Raw genomic sequence first — 20,095 nt, forward strand, 5'->3', positions numbered from 1 at the left:
TAAACAGAAATCAAGTCATTCGGTAAATATTCTATTTCAATTTTTCTTGAAAGTAATAGAAAAATATAAATCCTATTTATAATATAATAATATCAATGGAAATAATTCTGAAATAACCTTTCAATATTTATATACCGGTACCAGTAATCTACACCGGTAGGCTAATTGAAGTTTGTTTGTGAGGATTGACGAAATCTAGGATTATAAAATTTCATTTCTTATTCGTATAATTCGTATTTATCTTACGATAATATCTAAAACATTATTTCATTTATTCAAAAAAAAAAAATTAATCAATTATACGACTCCTCTACTAAAGTATTTTGTTAGAATACTGAACTAAAGATTGTTTGTTTAAATCTGTACAGTCACTGTCAAAAGTACAAATAAAATATTTCTGGTAAACTGACAACATTGCAAAGCTAGAAAGGGATAGCGCTATTTGCTTTGTCGAATGTTAGAGAAGGATAGCAACACTATTGTCAAACAAATTCTGTCATTATAATGTCCTATAGGCGTTAAATAAGCAAATCAAGAATCTACAAATCTAGAAATAAATCTGAAAAAAACAAACTATTCAAATTCATTAATAATCATACATTCTATTTTATAATTATAGTTCATAACTTTCCTCATCTTCCCTTCCATAATCCACACATTGGTCGAAGATATTGCTAGTATCCTAAGCAAAACATTCTACAAGTTTCTATTGAAATTATTTTATGTCATCTGTCATCTACATAAAATTCTATAATTAGAATTGCACGTCGTTCTTTCAGGAATGAACAGAAGGCACCTGCAGATAAAGATCTTCTCACTTTGACTGTACTGGACATTCAAAACAAGTTTATAGTTTTCTCAGTTCCTCTGAAAGAAGTTGAAGCTGTGTTGGCTGAGTGGGGCTCATTCTATCTGCTGACAGGATCTAATTCCATGTGCCAATTGGTCGAAAAAGATCTCCAATCAAAGCTTGCCTTACTTTTGAAGAAAAATTTGTACGACGTGTCGATAAGGTGATACACATTTTTATTATATTTTTTTATTTCTCTACCATGAATGGATACATTTGATTCTAGAATTGATTCGTTTCTAAAATTAACGTTTTTGTTGTAATCACACAGTATTTTCAATCATGGAAATTATTGGTCACCTTGCTGGAATGAATCCATTTTTCTCCAATTGAGTAGTTTTTCAAATGATTGTCTCAGGCCCATATGCACCATCTACGTTTCACGGAGATTGTGGTTTACATGAAGTTATGGTCGCTTTTATTAAAATGTTCCACATTCCCAATTTAAACCAACAGCTTATCAATCACCGTTTGAACAGAGATGGTGCATATGGGCTTCATTTGGTCTAGTAGAGGAAATGAAATAGCAGCAACTGTGATCACTTATCCACGAATCACTATCACCAGATTAGTTCAAGGTCATAACCTAGTCTTACTTTTCTCTCTCGTAAGGCTAACCACAACAATGAAAGGCATACGATCTCACTGTTGTACACTTTTTTACACTATTTTACAGTTCAGTAGACTAACATTAAAATATAATATTTATACTTGATGTATTTTTTACAAAAAATACACTACTGATTGTTATAACGCTGAATCCTATGTATAAACTCAAAAAAAATATTTCTCGATTTTTCACAGAATAGCTAAGAACCACCACTATGATGAAGATGCACTGGTGGAGATTTTCTTGCAATATGGTGATCATCTTTATTACAAAGGGGACCACAACGGTGCAATAGAGCAGTACATGAAAACGATCGGCAAGCTAGAGCCTTCCTATGTCATAAGAAAGGTAATTTTGTCATTTATACTCTAATATCTTGGCAATTATTATCTTAACATTTCTCTTGGCAAAATTATTATTGATCTTATCTACTTTTGAACTGCATAAGATACATTTTAGAAGGACATGCAATGAACCAATGTTCATTTAGCTTGTTCAATTCAAAATGTTAAGGGATATTTGTGATGATAAGAAAGCATCAAAAATGTACTTATTGGTGGATGGATACAATAAAATAATAGCATATATTTATGTGTATTTGACAGTTGGTGGCATCACACCAGATAGATAAGCTGACGACTTATCTGCAGGCGTTGCATAAGCAAGGACAGGCGACCGCCGATCACACTGCTTTGCTGCTCAATTGCTACACCAAACTCAATCAAATTGACAAATTGAAAGAATTCATTATGGTATGTAAATAATAATACTGCTTAGTTATCAATATTATTCATTTGAAATTATGGTTCCTCAAAACCTATATGAATATATTTTTAGAATTCCATTGAATCATTATAATATCTCAATGACTGAATCATTTTATGGCTCTAATATATGGCTCTAATATATTTTCTAAAATAGTCAAATTTTACATAAAATGAAATGTGGAGTCCAATGCAAGATATTCAAATAAAATGTGCACAATTCAGTACATTCCATGAAAAATATAAGAAGTTATTGGAATATCTCAATAACCATTGGTTAAATGATTATTCGGTGGCACCAATGTTATAAAATGGTGCCTCACCAAAGCCGTGTCCACACTGAACATATGTTCGACATAAATGTTTGTTGAAAAAGTTTGGGCAAATTTTATTTTATGTTTGACGAACAATATTTGCCCCGTAAAATATTGGTATATTTGGCCAGTGTGGACGCATCACCAAACAAAATATTAATTGGTAAGTGGGAAGAACAGGTTTTATTTTTCACAGCTGTTAACTCTGAAAATGTTTGAAAAACAGTAATTTTTGTTTGACAAACAATGATTTTCCAAACTTTTAAAAATGTTTGTCCCTGAGCTCCTCAAAAAACATGTTTGCCGAACATGTATGTCGAACTTTTGTTCAGTGTGGGCACAGCTTTATGATTATAAGTAACTTTATTAATATTATTAACACATTCGTTAATAATAATAAATTATGGTTCCTCAAAATATTTTCCTGTTAGCTGTAAACAGCTGTTCTACAGATGAAATATCTTGACTATGACTGTGTTATTTTTACTTTCCTTGCCCTATTACCATAGGTGAGGAAAGTATTGCTTTCCAAAAAAATTTAAGGTAACCTAATTTCATGTTTTGTATACGTTTCAAGGTCCCCTGAGTCCAAAAACATGATTTTTAGGTGTTGGTCTGTGTGTGTTTATGTGTGTATGTCTGTGAACACGATATCTTCATTCCTAATCAACCGATTGACTTGAAATTTTAAACTTAAGGTCCTTATACCATGAGGATTCGACAATAAGAAATTCAATTCAAGATGGCGGAAAAAATGGCGGATAATTGCTAAAAAAACCATGTTTTTCACGGTTTTCTCGAAAACGACTTTAACGATTTTCTTCAAATTTATACCCTAGATAGCTATTTATAAGCCCTATCAACTGACATGAGTCTCATTTCTGGGAAAATTGCAGGAGCTCCTTAATATTCGTGAGAAGAATGAATTTTGTTAAATTTCTATCACGATTTTCTCAAAAATGACTTGACAGATTTTTTCAAATTCATACCCTGTATGTCTCCTCCCTGAGAAACTAACAGGGGGTCCACCCCATCCTTGAGAAATTTACTTTGTAGCCTCCTCGTGCGTGAGGTAGGTAGGTACAGCAGTTTATTCAAAAGAACACATGTCGATATTTTAGTTGTAGAACAGCTGTTTAGACAACTTTTAAAAAATCCTCAAATTCCATAATTCAAACAAAGGAAAATGTACTCTAAACACAATAACAATATCGTAGTTTTAATTATTCAGCCGCCAATCGACATAATGTTATTCCCCTAAATTATCCTCGTTTAAGAATGAGGCTTATAGATCAATGAGCAAGGAAAGTTGTGTGAGTGTACGACACCAGATTTTTATAAACTGCTCTACCTACCTAACTCATGCACGAGAGGGAGGTTACAAAGTCCATTTCTCAAGGATGGGGTGGACCCCCCATTAGTTTCCCAGGAAAAAGACTCATGCCAGTTGATAGAGCTGATAAATAACTATGCAGGGTATGAATATGAAAAAAAATCGTTAGAGCCGTTTTTGAGAAAATCGTGAAAAAATGGTTTTTTAGTAACAACTGTTATTTTTCTCAAGAATATTACGGAGCTCCTGCAATTTTCCCAGAAATGAGACTCATGTCAGTTGATAGGGCTTATGAATCCATGGTATCCATGGCATAAATTTGAAGAAAATCGTTAGAGCCGTTTTTGAGAAAACCGTGAAAAACATGTTTTTTTAGTCATTATCCTCCATTTTTCTCAAGAATATTACGGAGCTCCTGAAATTTTCTCAGAAATGAGACTCATGCCAGTTGATAGGGCTTATGAATAGCTTATCCATGGTATAAATTTGAAGAAAATCGTTAGAGCCGTTTTCGAAAAAACCGTGAAAAACATGGTTTTTTAGTCATTATCCTCCATTTTTCTCAAGAATATTACGGAGCTCCTGGAATTTTCTCAGAAATGAGACTTATGCCAGTTGATAGGGCTTATGAATAGCTATCCATGGTATAAATTTGAAGAAAATCCTTAGAGCCCTTTTCGAGAAAAACGTGAAAAACATGGTTTTTAGTAATTATCCGCCATTTTTTCCGCCATCTTCAATTGAATTCTATTGAATTTCTTACTGTCGGATCCTCATCGTATAAGAACCTTAAGTTTAAAATTCCAAGTCAATCGGTTAATTAGGAATGGAGTTATCGTGTTCACAGACACACACACACACACACACACACACACACACACACACACACACACACACACACACACACACACATACACGCACGCACGCACGCACGCACACCCAAAAATCATGTTTTTGGACTCAGGGGACCTTGAAACGTATAGAAAACTTGAAATTAGGGTACCTTAATTTTTTTTGGAAAGCAATAACTTTCCTTACCTATGGTAATAGGGCAAGGAAAGTAAAAATGTAGGTGGAGGAAAAATGTTGTGTACATCGCGAGTGAAATAGTTATTTGTATATCTAGAGTGAAAAGTACGACTTTTTCTCCCTGTGGGAAAAAGTTTGAAGCCTGAGGCGAAGCCGAGGGAAGCAATTTTCCTGAGGGAGAAAAAGTATTTTTCGCTCGTGATGTACACAACATTTTTCCTCCATCTACATTTTTTTATAGAAACTGCAAATAAAATAATTCTAATAACTTACGTATTGGTGACAATGATTCCTAACAACATAACCTAAATCTAAAACCTAAAAACCGGTCGTCTGATTGGCACTGCCGATTGCGCTATCTATCGGCAAAAGTTGTAACAATTATATCAGCTGAGCAGCTACCAAAAATGGCTGACTCCAGATCACGCGGTTCAGATTTGAATAATTGCAGATCAAAAATATTTGTTGGCTGGTATTTTGAATAGAATAAAATATTTCAAAAATTGTATAAATTTTTATCGTCTACTAATATTAAGAATATAATAATTATCATACAAACATATATTTCATGAGTTAATCAAATTTTTGCTTGTGGTATTGAATTCAGTTTACTCAATGACAGACACCTCTATTATGCTTTCTCATCTGAGCTTAGACCTTCTAACCTATTACAATGTAAGTTTCAAAATAGAGATGCTCCCCATGTTATTTAAATAGAGTCACTTTTACTCCCTAGGGAGCTTTTCTGTTTTTTACTACCGAGAGCGAAAAAGTGACACTTTAGTATTAGGTTTCAGGGAGTAAAGTAAGTACTTTAGACTGTAGGTGGAGGAAAAATGTTTTTTCTCCCTCAGGGAAATTGTTTCCCTCAGCTTCGCCTTGTGCTTCAAACTTTTCCTCTCTAGGAGAAAAAGTGGTACTTCTCACTCTAGATATACAAATAACTATTTATATTTAAGTATTTTTTTCATTATTCAATAATACATTGTTATTGTTGAGAAATATTTTGTTAATTTATCATAATCCTACAAAGGATACTAACAATTAGAAAACGTTGTGGCCTTGGAAAAGGATAAAGCTATCTGCTTTGTCTAATGACAGAAAAGGATAAAACCATTGTTAATCAGGTGCTGACTCTATAACATGAATCAAACAAATGTTAATCATGTGCTGACTTTATAACATGAATCTCACTAGGTAAATCTATGTTCGTTTATTAATAGAAAACTTGTCAAGATCTTTCATAAATTACTCAACAACTGTTGCTAAAGCCAAAAAGCTGAGTATATATTGTTACTAAGAGTGGATTGGAGTAGAAATAGAAAGTAGGTTTGAGGTTTGTATAACTATGTTGACTTGTATGTTGTATATTCTGTTGCAGAAAGATAGAGATGTAAAGTTTGATGTAGAGGTGGCCCTGAATGTGTGCAGACAGACCTCATCAGTTGACGCTCTGCTGCTTGCTGAAAAGCATCGTCTTCATTCGTGGTACCTCAAAATACAAATAGAAGACAATAATCAGTTATCTGATGCGTTGAGCTACCTTGCAAAATTAGATTTCAATGAGGTAACCATAAATTTGTTGGCTGCATCTTTCGTCTGGTGATTTGCATAATTTGCTTTTATAGAAATAGGTGTCACATTTGTTAAAATTGCACTCTCTCATTGGGCCAACAGTTTCAGACTTGACGATTGTAATAATACATTTTATTTATTCATTCGTGCATTCATAGACAAATAATTTGGCTAGGCCATTTGTCAGTGCTTGAGAATCTACAGCGTTCAAGTGCATACGAGCCTGGTTTTGTTTCCGCTAAGAGTGATGATCATAAATCTTCAGGCTTGTGCATGGACGATGATGAAGCTACAGCTTTAGGTGGGTTCCGAACCTCCGGGAAGCGATTTTTGAGTTCATGAATTAAATTCGGAGGAGCCTGCTCTTCAAGTTGTCACCTTTACAAGGGGAGTAGCAGGCGCTACTTGAATTATCCAAGCGATAGCTTATCCGCGCGACCACAGAGCCAACCACTACCCCAAGTTTATCAATTTAAATGCTTTGAGAAGTGATCAAACTATAGTATCCTTTGTATTTGTAGCTCTATATTCGAATTTGGGTGGAAAATAATACTAGAACAAGATTGTATGAAAATATTGAATTTTTAATAATCTGAAAAAACTTAACCATATTTAAAGGCAATAACTAATTGAAACTAGAATATGATCAATTTCAACTTTTTAACCTGGTATTTATTGAACTTTTACGTTGATTGATGAATATTTTATTGATTAATGACGGTCAAATGAACTTGCAACCTTCATTCATGTTCTGTATTATTGCTTCTGCATTGTTCAAATGATTATTTTCTATTTATTTACAGGCTGTTGAGAATACAATTCGTTATGGCAGTATACTGATGGAAAAAGCTCCAAAAGAAACTACTCAGTTTTTGAAAAGACTATGTACTAATTATCGACCAAGTGAGGAACAAAATCAGGTGTGTGTGTGTGTGTGTGTTTGTGTGTGTGTGTGTGTGTGTGTGTGTGTGTGTGTTTGTGTGTGTCTGTATATTTATTTATAATCTTTGCAACTTTAAAAAATACATGATAATCATACAAGATGGTTGTTTGTGAGTTTTTTTGTTCAAATATTCAGACGGGCGGTGTTCATGAAATATCAAGTTGTAAGATAAAAATCGAATATGATGGTCAATTAATTTTATAAATTAGTTGAAACCCTTAATGTATCCATTAATAAATGCGTCCATCATTCACCCCAAAAGGTATTCAAATACTGTATATTATACGTGTTCAACTATTGTACTGATTCAATTATCAAGTAACCCTAATTTATAAAACACATTACACCGCGAAATTGCGTTTGCTGGAGGCGGCAGTTTTAGTGTCGGTAATCTTTTTGAGATGCGTAGTGAGTAATAATGTTAGAATTTTCCGTTTATTAAGTTCCAAGAACTTGAGAGAACTTCAAGAACCTGAAAAAGAAAAAGTATTACTGCCAATAGTTTTTACGTTTTTGCAATAGTATTTTTCTTTTTAATCACGTTTTGAACTCTGATGAGGCACAATTGAATTGAATTTATTGCCAAAAATTACAAATACATATTTTTACAATACAATATAAATAACATTGATTGTAACTTGAGTGCATCAATAACATCACTGTAATACTTGGCACTGCCAACATAAGATTCCTTGTGTGTTGGCAGTGAGTTGCAGTTTATTTATTCTGTATCAATTCAGGTCAGTAATGCTAACGAAGAAATTACAATGCTAAAAATTTAATAATGCTAATGAAGCTATACCTATTATAAAAAAACGCACAGGCTCACAGCACACAGCAAAACAAAATACTTGAGAATACTTTACGGCATGAATCATGAATACATTAATAGCCAGAACAACAAATTTGGGGCTACTGAAACTCTCATATTTTCCATGAGGCTCCATTACATTCGCAGTAAGTCTGTGTTTGTTGTGAAATTCCGCTCAGAATAATTGGAGGCCCATTTTTTCACTGGAACGAAAACAGCTAAAGTCCACTCGAACATAATTTTACAGTTTATTGCGTTTTTAGAAGTAGATGATCGAGACTTGTGCCTGCAGCAAGATGTTGCAACATCATGCAAAAAAAAATTTTTTTCTTCAATCAAGCATAAATTTTGCAAGAGTTCTTTGTAGAACAAGTCGTTTTACGAGTATTGGGGCTTCCTAAATCTTCAGATTTATCTGTTCCTCAACTTACTATTTTGTTTGATTGAAAACAAACCTTATAAAAATTATGACTTGCAGCACAATGATGCACAATATAATGATGAAATATTCTGCATAAATGTAACAACCATCAAGCTGGTAGCAATGGAAATTAAAAAGTTGTTTGAACGTTTTTTTAGCGGAAAAATTACATTTCCAAAAAATAGGTTTATTTTACATGAATTACATCCATTTTTAAAATATATAATTTCTAGTCTATTAATTAGTTCTGGGAGTTCAATATAGATGTCTACCACCTATACATAGACTTCAAGCAGGCCTACGACAGCATCGACAGAGAAAAGCTATACTCAACCATGCTTGATCTTGGCATACCAACAAAGCTTGTACGACTTGTCAGAGCAACAATGAAGAAGACCACCTGTCAGGTGAAGATAGATGGGGAAATGACAGATAAGTTTGAGGTGGAACAAGGACTGAAACAAGGAGATGGCCTAGCACCAGTTCTCTTCAACCTTGCACTAGAAAGGGTGATAAGAGGGACTCTGGCAGATACAAGTGGTACATTAATAAACAAGACCCAACAGATATTAGGGTATGCAGATGACCTGGACCTAGCAGGAAGATCGGTGGCAGCAGTCAAAGAAATGTTCACAAACTTGGAAAATGCAGCTAATGAGATTGGTCTAAAGGTGAATTGTGATAAGACCAAGTTCCTACATCAAAGCAGACGTCAGCACAACAGAAGAGAACAAAACCTATTGGTGGGTGAGTACAGCTTTGAGAACGTGAAAGACTTCACCTACCTGGGAGTTATTGAACTTTTACGTTGATTGATGAATATTTTATTGATTAATGACGGTCAAATGAACTTGCAACCTTCATTCATGTTCTGTATTATTGCTTCTGCATTGTTCAAATGATTATTTTCTATTTATTTACAGGCTGTTGAGAATACAATTCGTTATGGCAGTATACTGATGGAAAAAGCTCCAAAAGAAACTACTCAGTTTTTGAAAAGACTATGTACTAATTATCGACCAAGTGAGGAACAAAATCAGGTGTGTGTGTGTGTGTGTGTTTGTGTGTGTGTGTGTGTGTGTGTGTGTGTGTGTGTTTGTGTGTGTCTGTATATTTATTTATAATCTTTGCAACTTTAAAAATACATGATAATCATACAAGATGGTTGTTTGTGAGTGTTTTTGTTCAAATATTCAGACGGGCGGTGTTCATGAAATATCAAGTTGTAAGATAAAAATCGAATATGATGGTCAATTAATTTTATAAATTAGTTGAAACCCTTAATGTATCCATTAATAAATGCGTCCATCATTCACCCCAAAAGGTATTCAAATACTGTATATTATACGTGTTCAACTATTGTACTGATTCAATTATCAAGTAACCCTAATTTATAAAACACATTACACCGCGAAATTGCGTTTGCTGGAGGCGGCAGTTTTAGTGTCGGTAATCTTTTTGAGATGCGTAGTGAGTAATAATGTTAGAATTTTCCGTTTATTAAGTTCCAAGAACTTGAGAGAACTTCAAGAACCTGAAAAAGAAAAAGTATTACTGCCAATAGTTTTTACGTTTTTGCAATAGTATTTTTCTTTTTAATCACGTTTTGAACTCTGATGAGGCACAATTGAATTGAATTTATTGCCAAAAATTACAAATACATATTTTTACAATACAATATAAATAACATTGATTGTAACTTGAGTGCATCAATAACATCACTGTAATACTTGGCACTGCCACATAAGATTCCTTGTGTGTTGGCAGTGAGTTGCAGTTTATTTATTCTGTATCAATTCAGGTCAGTAATGCTAACGAAGAAATTACAATGCTAAAAATTTAATAATGCTAATGAAGCTATACCTATTATAAAAAAACGCACAGGCTCACAGCACACAGCAAAACAAAATACTTGAGAATACTTTAAGGCATGAATCATGAATACATTAATAGCCAGAACAACAAATTTGGGGCTACTGAAACTCTCATATTTTCCATGAGGCTCCATTACATTCGCAGTAAGTCTGTGCTTGTTGTGAAATTCCGCTCAGAACAATTGGAGGCCCATTTTTTCACTGGAACGAAAACAGCTAAAGTCCACTCGAACATAATTTTACAGTTTATTGCGTTTTTAGATGTAGATGATAGAGACTTGTGCCTGCAGCAAGATGTTGCAACATCACGCAAAAAAATTTTTTTTCTTCAATCAAGCATAAATTTTGCAAGATTTCTTTGTAGAACAAGTCGTTTTACGAGTACTGAGGCTTCCTAAATCTTCAGATTTATCTGTTCCTCAACTTACTATTTTGTTTGATTGAAAACAAACCTTATAAAAATTGCAGCACAATATAATGATGAAATATTCTGCATAAGTGTAACAACCATCAAGCTGGTAGCAATGGAAATTAAAAAGTTGTTTGAGCGTTTTTTTAGCGGAAAAATTACATTTCTAAAAAATAGGTTTATTTTACATGAATTACATTCATTTTTAAAATATATCATTCCTAGTCTATTAATTATTTGTTGAGAATAACTATCACCGTGCTGCGAAATAATTGGATCTTTCTGTATATTTTATTCAAGTCATTTTTATTTGTAGCTCGCAACTGATGGTTTGTTGGACCAATATGATCGTGCCCCACCCGAAGATTTTATACATCTGTTTCTAAATAATCCTGAATGCTTGATCGATTTCCTAGAGCATCTAATCGAGGTGAGTTACCAATTTATTCTATTAAATATTATAATTTGTTATGTTTTGCTTTACCTCGACAAAAAAAATTGTGAAACTATTAAAACTTAATTCCTTGGATAGTTTACCTAGTTACACAAAACTTTAGTTTCAATGCATATGGCATCGTCGTAATCTTTATTTTTTCAATTGTAACAACTGATCATACTATGTGCATTGAAATGTGAGTTTTTCAGATATAACAATATCTGAGTAGAACAATATGACGCATTATGAAATTATTCCATTTATGACCTGTATTAATTCTTCAAGATTCTTTAATATCAGTATTGAATTCCAAAAGCCTAATAAGTTATTTCAATAATTTTTATTTATTTCTAGGATTAATTGATATTTTTTGAGTAAACTATTACCCTTTTGTTTTTATATACGACATGTTATAATAAATAGGATAGAATAGTTTTATTCGCCATTAGATACAATATAGTTCATTAGGCTACGTCATTGACATAAACAAAAGCCAAAAAATATTACACTGTTCAATAAAACATATCACAATTAAAATAGTCTATAAAATGTTTTGTCCCTGAGCCACTGTGACACAACTGTTCTCTATTCTAATTACGATAATTCTCTGTGTAAATACATTTTCTAATAGTTATATTAAATTATTTAATTATTGGTGAAAATTTATTGCAGACCAGCAGCAAATTGAGTCAACTAGTTTATAACACCCTGGTGGAGCATTACTTGCACGTGTGGTCGAAGCTTAGTGAGTTCACCGGCAAACTGCATTACGAACAGAAGATCATCAAAATATTGGAATCTCCAGAGTCTAACTGCGACAAACATCAAGTTCTCATTCTATGTCAGGCTGTCAACTTTCGGCCAGGATTGATATTCCTGTACGAGGAGAATAAAATGTAAGTCTGGTCATCATCACGTCAGTATCTAGTCGTTCAGAATTTACAGTAATTAATTCTTCTAAACCTTAATACTATTGCAGGCTCATATTAACTTCTATGTTCACTTAAGATGGAGACTGATAAGTTTTCTCTGGTTTCAGAGATTTTGTGATAACTGACTCGACCTAAGGGTCCTTTATAACTTAATTTTGATAAATTGGAATGGACTCACCGGTTTTTTTTAAGCTTTTGTCCCTGGATAGCAATTCTCCGGTAGAGCATCAGTCATTGTCCGTCAGCCTTTCACACGCATACGCACTATTCAACCGATTGCGACCGAGTCCAATTCATCCGCTATTAATCCGCGAAATAATAATGAATAATGTCCATATAATAATAATGAATAATCAATATTTAATTTGAGGCAAAACCTTTTATAATAATTATTCTTATCGTTAATAATTTGTAAAGTTTCTATAAAGTTGAGATGAAATCTCTAGCTATAGGTGAAATAAATATATATATAGTCTCAAGATAAAAATTTAGATGAATTCAGTTTTAACTTTCATATCACCTTTTTTTTAAATGGATATTAGTTATTTATCAAAAACAAACAGCGCTGACTATTAGTAGAACCCCACATACAGATCCATGAAACATACTACCATCGAGAAAATATAGCATGAGATAGATAGATGGAAAGATAGCACAATATAGTATATAAAAGATTGCATACTTATGTGTTATTTTCTCTATGACACTACTAATCAACTTATTACGTACTAATTAACTGATAACAGGTTGTGCAACATGTTCAGTTTCAAGACTGTTCACAGAACAAGACATTTATTGATAATTTCAGTACAGTGGCCTAATAATCTTCAAAGTAGAACTATTGACCACCTATACAGCGTTTGACAGCGCTTTTTTCATTGATTATGGGCTTTGTAGAAGTCCTCGGGTGGAATGCTATTGATTGGACGCCTTCTGAACTGATTTGATTCGCTTTCCTTTCAGGTGGCTCTTGACTCGGAGGAAAGAAAAATCAGAAGGAGCCAAGTCAGAGCTGTAGGGTGAATTGAGGCAGCGTTGCCACGTTGAACTTGGCCAAAGTGTTAGTGCCGGGGGAATTGTCGTGGTGGTTTCTCATGTTCAAATTCTCAGTCACAATCCTGGACACTGTCATGTGATTGACTTGAATCCCACTTCATCGCCAATTAGTCTAGAGGTGAAATGCGCGTGTTTGTGACGCATAAGTCTGTACGCATCTTAGTATTAAGACGACGGTCTTATTCAAAAGCTGACAAACTCTGTCCACAGTATTGTCCTTTCGACTGGTTGATGATCTTCTAGAAAAGTTGTCATCTTCAAAGTTCTGGCGATTCCAATTTGAAATCTTTGCACGTGGCAAGGCTTCTTCCTTGAATCATAAGCAATGTTTCTGAAGCGGGTTTTTCAGTCTTACACAGAATTAGATCGCGTAACGATGCTCCAAGTTAGAATCCATTTTTCGAATGAGGAAAAAGTGCACTTACGCCACAAGCGCTCTGCTCACTCCATAGTCTCGGAGGCAAATGCTCAGCTGTAGTATGTTAGCTGACACCCTTCCCCCACTACTTCACCCAGTAGGACCGGTCTGTACACGCTCCACTACTCAGGAAGAAATCAGTCCTGAAACTTTTGTTACAGATCTCGTATCTTGAAACTTTATGAATGTATAAAAAAATAGAATAACAGTATCTACTTATCAATAATGGAATTTATCTTGTAGGTACCAACAAATCTTGCAATATCACCTGACACAAAAAGACTACGATAGTGCCATTGCTTGCTGTCAACGTTTCGGAAACCAAGACTCGAGTCTATGGGTTCAGGCCCTATGGGCGGGAGCAAGACATCGTGATGTTCCTTCATCCATCCTCAAAGAAATATTGTATGTTATAGGTAAGAATCAGTTATTGTTATAATCAAATAATATAAAATAATAAAATATAAATAATTATAATCTGATCAAATAAAAAAATGTATGGTCAAAAGTATAAGTCACAACTTACATGGCCATCGTACAACTTACATGAAAAAATCAACAATACAATACTAGGGCCCGTTTATAGGATTAGGCGCACACCAGTTAGTCAAAACAAGACAAGACATTATCAGATACGTTTAGTCACAATACTTCACATGGTTTCTTATGACGCAACTCACACTGATAAGACATTGCAATTAGACATGTCTTCATAAGGAACTATGTGAAGTATTGTGACTGAACGTGTCTGATCATGTCTTGTCTTGTCTTGTCTTGACTAATTGGTGTGCGCCTAGCCTAAGTGTGTTGTTAGCAATTACCTCAGTGTAATAATGTTTTAGAAATGTGATGTAAGTAACTTCAAATTTAATTAATGAAAACGTTTGATGAAAAAGTTGGTATGCGAGGAAAATTTTCATCTCTAGGGTGGGCAAGTTTCGTAAGCGAGAAAGTTTTAGATAAAAAGATTAATTTGATTTTTTATTTGAACTTTTTTTTCTAAGATCAGCAGTTCTGGTATTCTCGGCAGAACATAGCCAAGCGAAGCGCTCATACTGATGCCGAGATTGCCGAGCCGCATACAACTATGTGCCACAATACTAACCTGTGAAATTGTATTCCTTCAATGCTTCCTTCTCTATTGAAGCATCCGTAAGCAGTACAAGTATGTGGCATTGTCTTAGATGGTACAGAAATAAACCAAGTTCACTGAACACCTACTAAACAAACATCAAGCTTCCTGAGCTGTCTCAAGAGTGAGCTGGCGGGTCTCTGAGTGCTCGAGCGCTCGGTACTAGGTTGACTAGGCTCAAGGCCGCCGCCATGCTTGTTGTGTCATCGCACTAAAGTTGGCTTCAAAAGTCAGCCTGCTTGCTCCGTCTATTTGTATTATGTGATCGTTGGTCACTATTCATATAGGCTACCTCAGTAACTTCTTCCTTTCTCAATAACTTCACAAACGACCTTCAAGATAACTATTCTCATTGTTTTTTCTGTGTTTTTACCTTATCATGAGTTAGGATCTTTTTTAATGTGACTCCATGACTGCATGCAATAGCGGTACAGTTCTGCATACAACTTCAAATAAAAAATTGGAAGGACTAATATTAATCAATGCATTAATAGGAGAAATTAGAGGGAGACTTGAGACGGCAAGCATAACCAAGAGGAGGCTTTGTCTTAAGTCTCCCTTGAGTACATTGGTACTTTTTTTTAATCGCATAGATTAAATTTGTATCCTGAAACTACATCATTAATTAACAGCATTCTACATGTATTTGAGAATCGTTGATGACGAAAAACTTATTAGTCAATATAGATATTGCGTCGATTGCTTCCTAAACGTTTATTGCTATCTTGAAGAAACCAAAAACCAACTCCATCATAATCAAACAAATAAATAAGCTTAATACATGTCTAGCCTGGCAGAAATGAGCCGGAAACCCCCATTTGAATTGAAAATCCAGAGATGCAGCACTTTCTCAAGCCTCCCTCTTTTCGCTTGTATTGATTTTAAAGATTCAATAAATGTCCTAGAAAACTCTTTGAAACTCTTTCTTCTCCTAGAAAACATGAATTCTACAAAGTGGCAGAAAACATTTCACTCAAAACACAGGATTATTAAAATCAATAATTTATCATGGAGCATTCAACTTCCGTCCGACCCAATAAAAAATGTCAATAATTAATCACCATATATTCTTATACGATATAACTTACTACGGCAAAATAATATTATTATAATTATTTCTATTCAATCTCAAAAAAGGTCCGGTAGTATTACGTTAATTATTCATTATGATTTTATAACTTTATTTGTAACTGTGTAGAATGATGGAACATCCTTGTAATGAGAGTTTATAACCAGTATAAGTATTCATCTTGAAATTGATTTTTTAATTGTTTAATATCAATTTTTCATATTCTCGTGGCACAGAAAGTAAGCAGCTTCTGTCACCACTGGAAGTGGTGGATGCAGTTTGCAGTTGGAAGTCAGTGGAAATTGGTGATGTGCGCTCCTACCTGAACAGTGTGCTGCGCAATGAACTCAAGACTACTGATCACGAGCAGGCACTCATACGCAAATACACTGAAGATTCCAGTCGAATAAGAAAACTCATCCATGATCTTCAAAACTCGTGAGTTTTTACTGTTGAATAGAAATTCTGGTGTATTTTATAAACTTTGTACATTCAAAAATCCATAATAATTGCGGAAACCATGTCAATTTAAATTAATATGTATGTAAATGTCTAATGAAATATTAGTTCTAAGGTGGATCTTGCTTCAACATAATGAAGCAATCTAAAAAGCAAAATAGTGAGCACATGGAAGGCAGCTTACCTATTAGTATTCAATAATAGATTGGTTGTCCTTCTCCTGTACTCAAAAGTACACAAGAAAAATATTGAGAAGAGCAGGATTTCTTGATTTAGTATTGATCTAATTGATGCAAGGTTCAATGATTCAATGATTTATTTCAGCAAACAAAATACATGAAACGCATTAGGCTATGTCAGAAATGCAATTACAGTAAAAAAAAGACATTACAATACAAAACATGCAATGCAACACAACGTTTAAACAGGCATAAAATCAAAATTAACGTGGACTGGCAATAATTGGGGCTTTTAACAATCATACGAATGCCAATAAAATTATAATAAAACAATCACTAAACTACTGACAAGCATTAAATATATTAATTCTTTACCAGTAAATACTGAGAATAGAACAGGTGGTTATTGCTTTATGGACAATATCAAGAGTGTGTTTTGAGTAATATTGTGAGGAGGTGATAACTGTGCTATTCAGTCTACTCTATATATTGCTAGAAATTAATCTTGCTCTTGCTCTATAAATTTCTAATAGACAGTACAAGAGTATATTGAAGATTTTGAAACAATTGATATGTAGATATTCATGTAGATTCAAGTTCTATGATAGGATGTGACTATACTACTATACCTGTTACTCTGTTTGTTATGTTCTAGATCCTTGTAATTAGTATTTAACATGACTATGGTTTATAGTCTTATATTTTTCTACACATGTATTTTTGATATTATTCAACAGTGTATTGTACTGATAATATGCTGTGTTCAATGAATGAAATCGGATCTTAGGCTATCTTAGTTAGAAAAGCAAGTGCTGTACTGGATTCCGATAATGTTCAACGTTTTTCAGACCAATCACATTCCAAGGCTCAAGATGTAGTGCCTGCAATAACCAACTAGAACTTCCTTCTGTTCATTTCCTCTGCCAACATTCTTTCCATCAACAGTGAGTATTGCAATTTAATCATTATTTCAAAATTCTTAGGAGTTTCATTATACTACGTCAAAGATCTCTCAAACCCATTTTATATGAATATTTAAGTGAATGGGTGAGATATAATCTTGAGATTGAATTAATTAATGAAATTGTATCTTATTTCGTAATTATAGTACGTCATTTTCTTTTCAGGAGTTAGAAGAATTTCTTGATTATTTCTACTCAGAGAAACGTGAATACTCTCCCTACAGCGCTTGGTAGTAATCCATAATCCAATGTGTAAGAGTACAAAATATTTGATATTTGTTTTTCAACGTTGGCTTTGCCAAAGTGAATTACACACTATGCAAGATCTGTTTAAGATAATTGCGCGAGGGCTACTGTTCACAGCTAAATTGCTATTGAGCATACTATTCAACTATCTATTGAACATAGATACGAGTAGCTATTGAGCATAAATTTCTATTAAACTGTTACTGAGAATACGGGTCAAAATAACTTTTTCTGTTGTTCTCTTCCAATGAACTTACTATTATCTCAATTTCCATACTTCATTACTATCATTCTTTGCACATTACTAATAGTTGTGAATTCACTGTCTCACATTTCAGTTGTTTCCAAAGTTATGCTGATCATGAGAATGAATGTCCAGAGTGCCTTCCTAACAATAAGCAGATTTTTGATGTCATTAAAGCACAGGTAACAAAATTGGACACTTACTATTGCTATTCAAATTATTCCAGTCATTATGATTGTTTTGTATTGTATTTCATAATCGCGTGTCATGTTTTTGAAAATAAATGTGAATTGCATTGGCTGGCATTGCATCACTATTCCAGTATTCTCTTGTTGATCATTTGTATTTTAGGGCTATTATTATTGTACTATCCAGAAGAAATCAGAAATATATATTTTGGCTAGTGAAATAGTCGGTATTCAATTATCTATAATTGATATGAGTTGTATTATTGTGTAGGCTCAGAATAGTGATCTACATGAGACATTCCACAGTCAACTGGAAAGAGCTGATGATGGATTCTCGTTAGTTGCTGATTATTTTGGCCGTGGAATCTTCAACAAACTCACTATTATCAACGATGAAATGAGTAAGTGAAAGTATTGCTTTTATTAAGAAACAAACAAACATATATTTTATATTTTCTATTGACGATAGACTTAAAATCAATATTTGTATTATTTGCGATATTCTAAGGAATTGAAATTGTAATTTATTATAGATCTTCATTTAATTGAAATTCGACGTTTCCAATAATTGTATATGTATTGTAAAAAGAATAAAACTCTATTCAGTTTTTATATTAATTTCGAATTAGTTGAGTACCTGTATAAAATGAATCATTATAGACTAAAATTCGATACAGAATTACTTTTTTGCTGAGGATGATGCCCACATGTGGCTAGGCTTGTGCATGGGTAATGAGGCAGATGATAAATGAGAGATGAATGGACCTACAGTTTTAGGTGGGCTCCGAACGACCGGGAAGTGATTTTATAACTCATGAATCATATCCAGAGGAGTTTGCTCAAGCGGTCGCCCTTCCAAAGGGAGTAGCGGGCGCATGATTCTTGACTTATCTAAGCGATAGCTTATCAGCGCGACCACTGAGTCAATCCGCTCCCCATTTTTTTTTATTATTTATATAAATTATCTTATCAAATTGTTTTTATCATATTATATTCATCTGCAGCTTCTACTTTTCTATACTGTGTTCGAACATTGAAAATTATAATTCAATTTTCTCCCCTCTTCCATTCAAATTTTCGATAATATGAACTCTCAATAATTTTAAGGTTTTCTCTGGTCCCTTCGAATTAATATTATTGAGAGTAGACTGTAGCCTGAAAACCTTTATACCGATGACCTATTGTAATTTTTCAGGAAAGAAGTCTATTGTCTCCAACGTGAAAAAGTCTGCTAAAATACCTGAAGTTTCTCCCACAACACAAGTTAGAAATCAGCGGCCTCAATCACTTCTACCAAAGACTATGTCAGCACCTGGTGAGTTCACATTTCTACATTAATTCATTATTCTCATCTCTCATCATTATCTGAAAAATGGTTATCCTGATATGGTATAATCTGATCAATAAACTTATTCTTCTTTTCGGTTAGAAGTCAAGATGATTTTATTATTTTTATATACTTGGTTTGATCTTTGATGTGATGAATTAATTACAATCTAGTCAACTTTAGAGTAGTAGGGTATCACTTCAGATTTCCTGAGTGCTTTCACTTTATTGGATTTATTTTTAAATTTATGAAATACCACTTCAATATGCTGTACAAGTTCATTTACTAACTCTATGTAGTGTAACATCCTTCCTTCCATCCTTCTTATCTGTAAACATTTAATATGTCGACCGAGTATATTCTTATCCTTCCCTTTCTTGTTTTACCTCACCCACTCTTTGGTAACTGGAATGTCTACTTCATTCGTGAAAATAAAATTAAAGGGCCTGCTCACCTTAACTTGAAGACGACTAAGTTCTCATATGGATCACCAAGTATTCAGTCTTTCACAAAT

The 20,095-nt window shown here is 33.7% G+C and overlaps 1 protein-coding gene across 1 annotated transcript in view; it reads left to right on the top strand.

Annotated features, from left to right (window-relative positions):
• The window catches only part of LOC111048241 (vacuolar protein sorting-associated protein 11 homolog), a 43,484-nt gene that overhangs the window by 22,397 nt on the left and 992 nt on the right, over positions 1–20,095 (top strand). The window contains exons 8-20 of the mRNA XM_022334112.2: positions 780–1,013; positions 1,655–1,808; positions 2,066–2,212; positions 6,282–6,467; positions 7,279–7,395; positions 11,250–11,363; positions 12,042–12,265; positions 14,019–14,191; positions 16,213–16,414; positions 17,463–17,558; positions 18,161–18,248; positions 18,526–18,655; positions 19,450–19,569. Coding sequence (XP_022189804.2) covers positions 780–1,013; positions 1,655–1,808; positions 2,066–2,212; positions 6,282–6,467; positions 7,279–7,395; positions 11,250–11,363; positions 12,042–12,265; positions 14,019–14,191; positions 16,213–16,414; positions 17,463–17,558; positions 18,161–18,248; positions 18,526–18,655; positions 19,450–19,569 — 1,985 coding nt within the window. The remainder of the gene's footprint in view (positions 1–779; positions 1,014–1,654; positions 1,809–2,065; positions 2,213–6,281; positions 6,468–7,278; positions 7,396–11,249; positions 11,364–12,041; positions 12,266–14,018; positions 14,192–16,212; positions 16,415–17,462; positions 17,559–18,160; positions 18,249–18,525; positions 18,656–19,449; positions 19,570–20,095) is intronic.

This window comes from Nilaparvata lugens, chromosome 2, assembly GCF_014356525.2.
Source record: "Nilaparvata lugens isolate BPH chromosome 2, ASM1435652v1, whole genome shotgun sequence".
Taxonomy (NCBI): domain Eukaryota; kingdom Metazoa; phylum Arthropoda; class Insecta; order Hemiptera; family Delphacidae; genus Nilaparvata; species Nilaparvata lugens.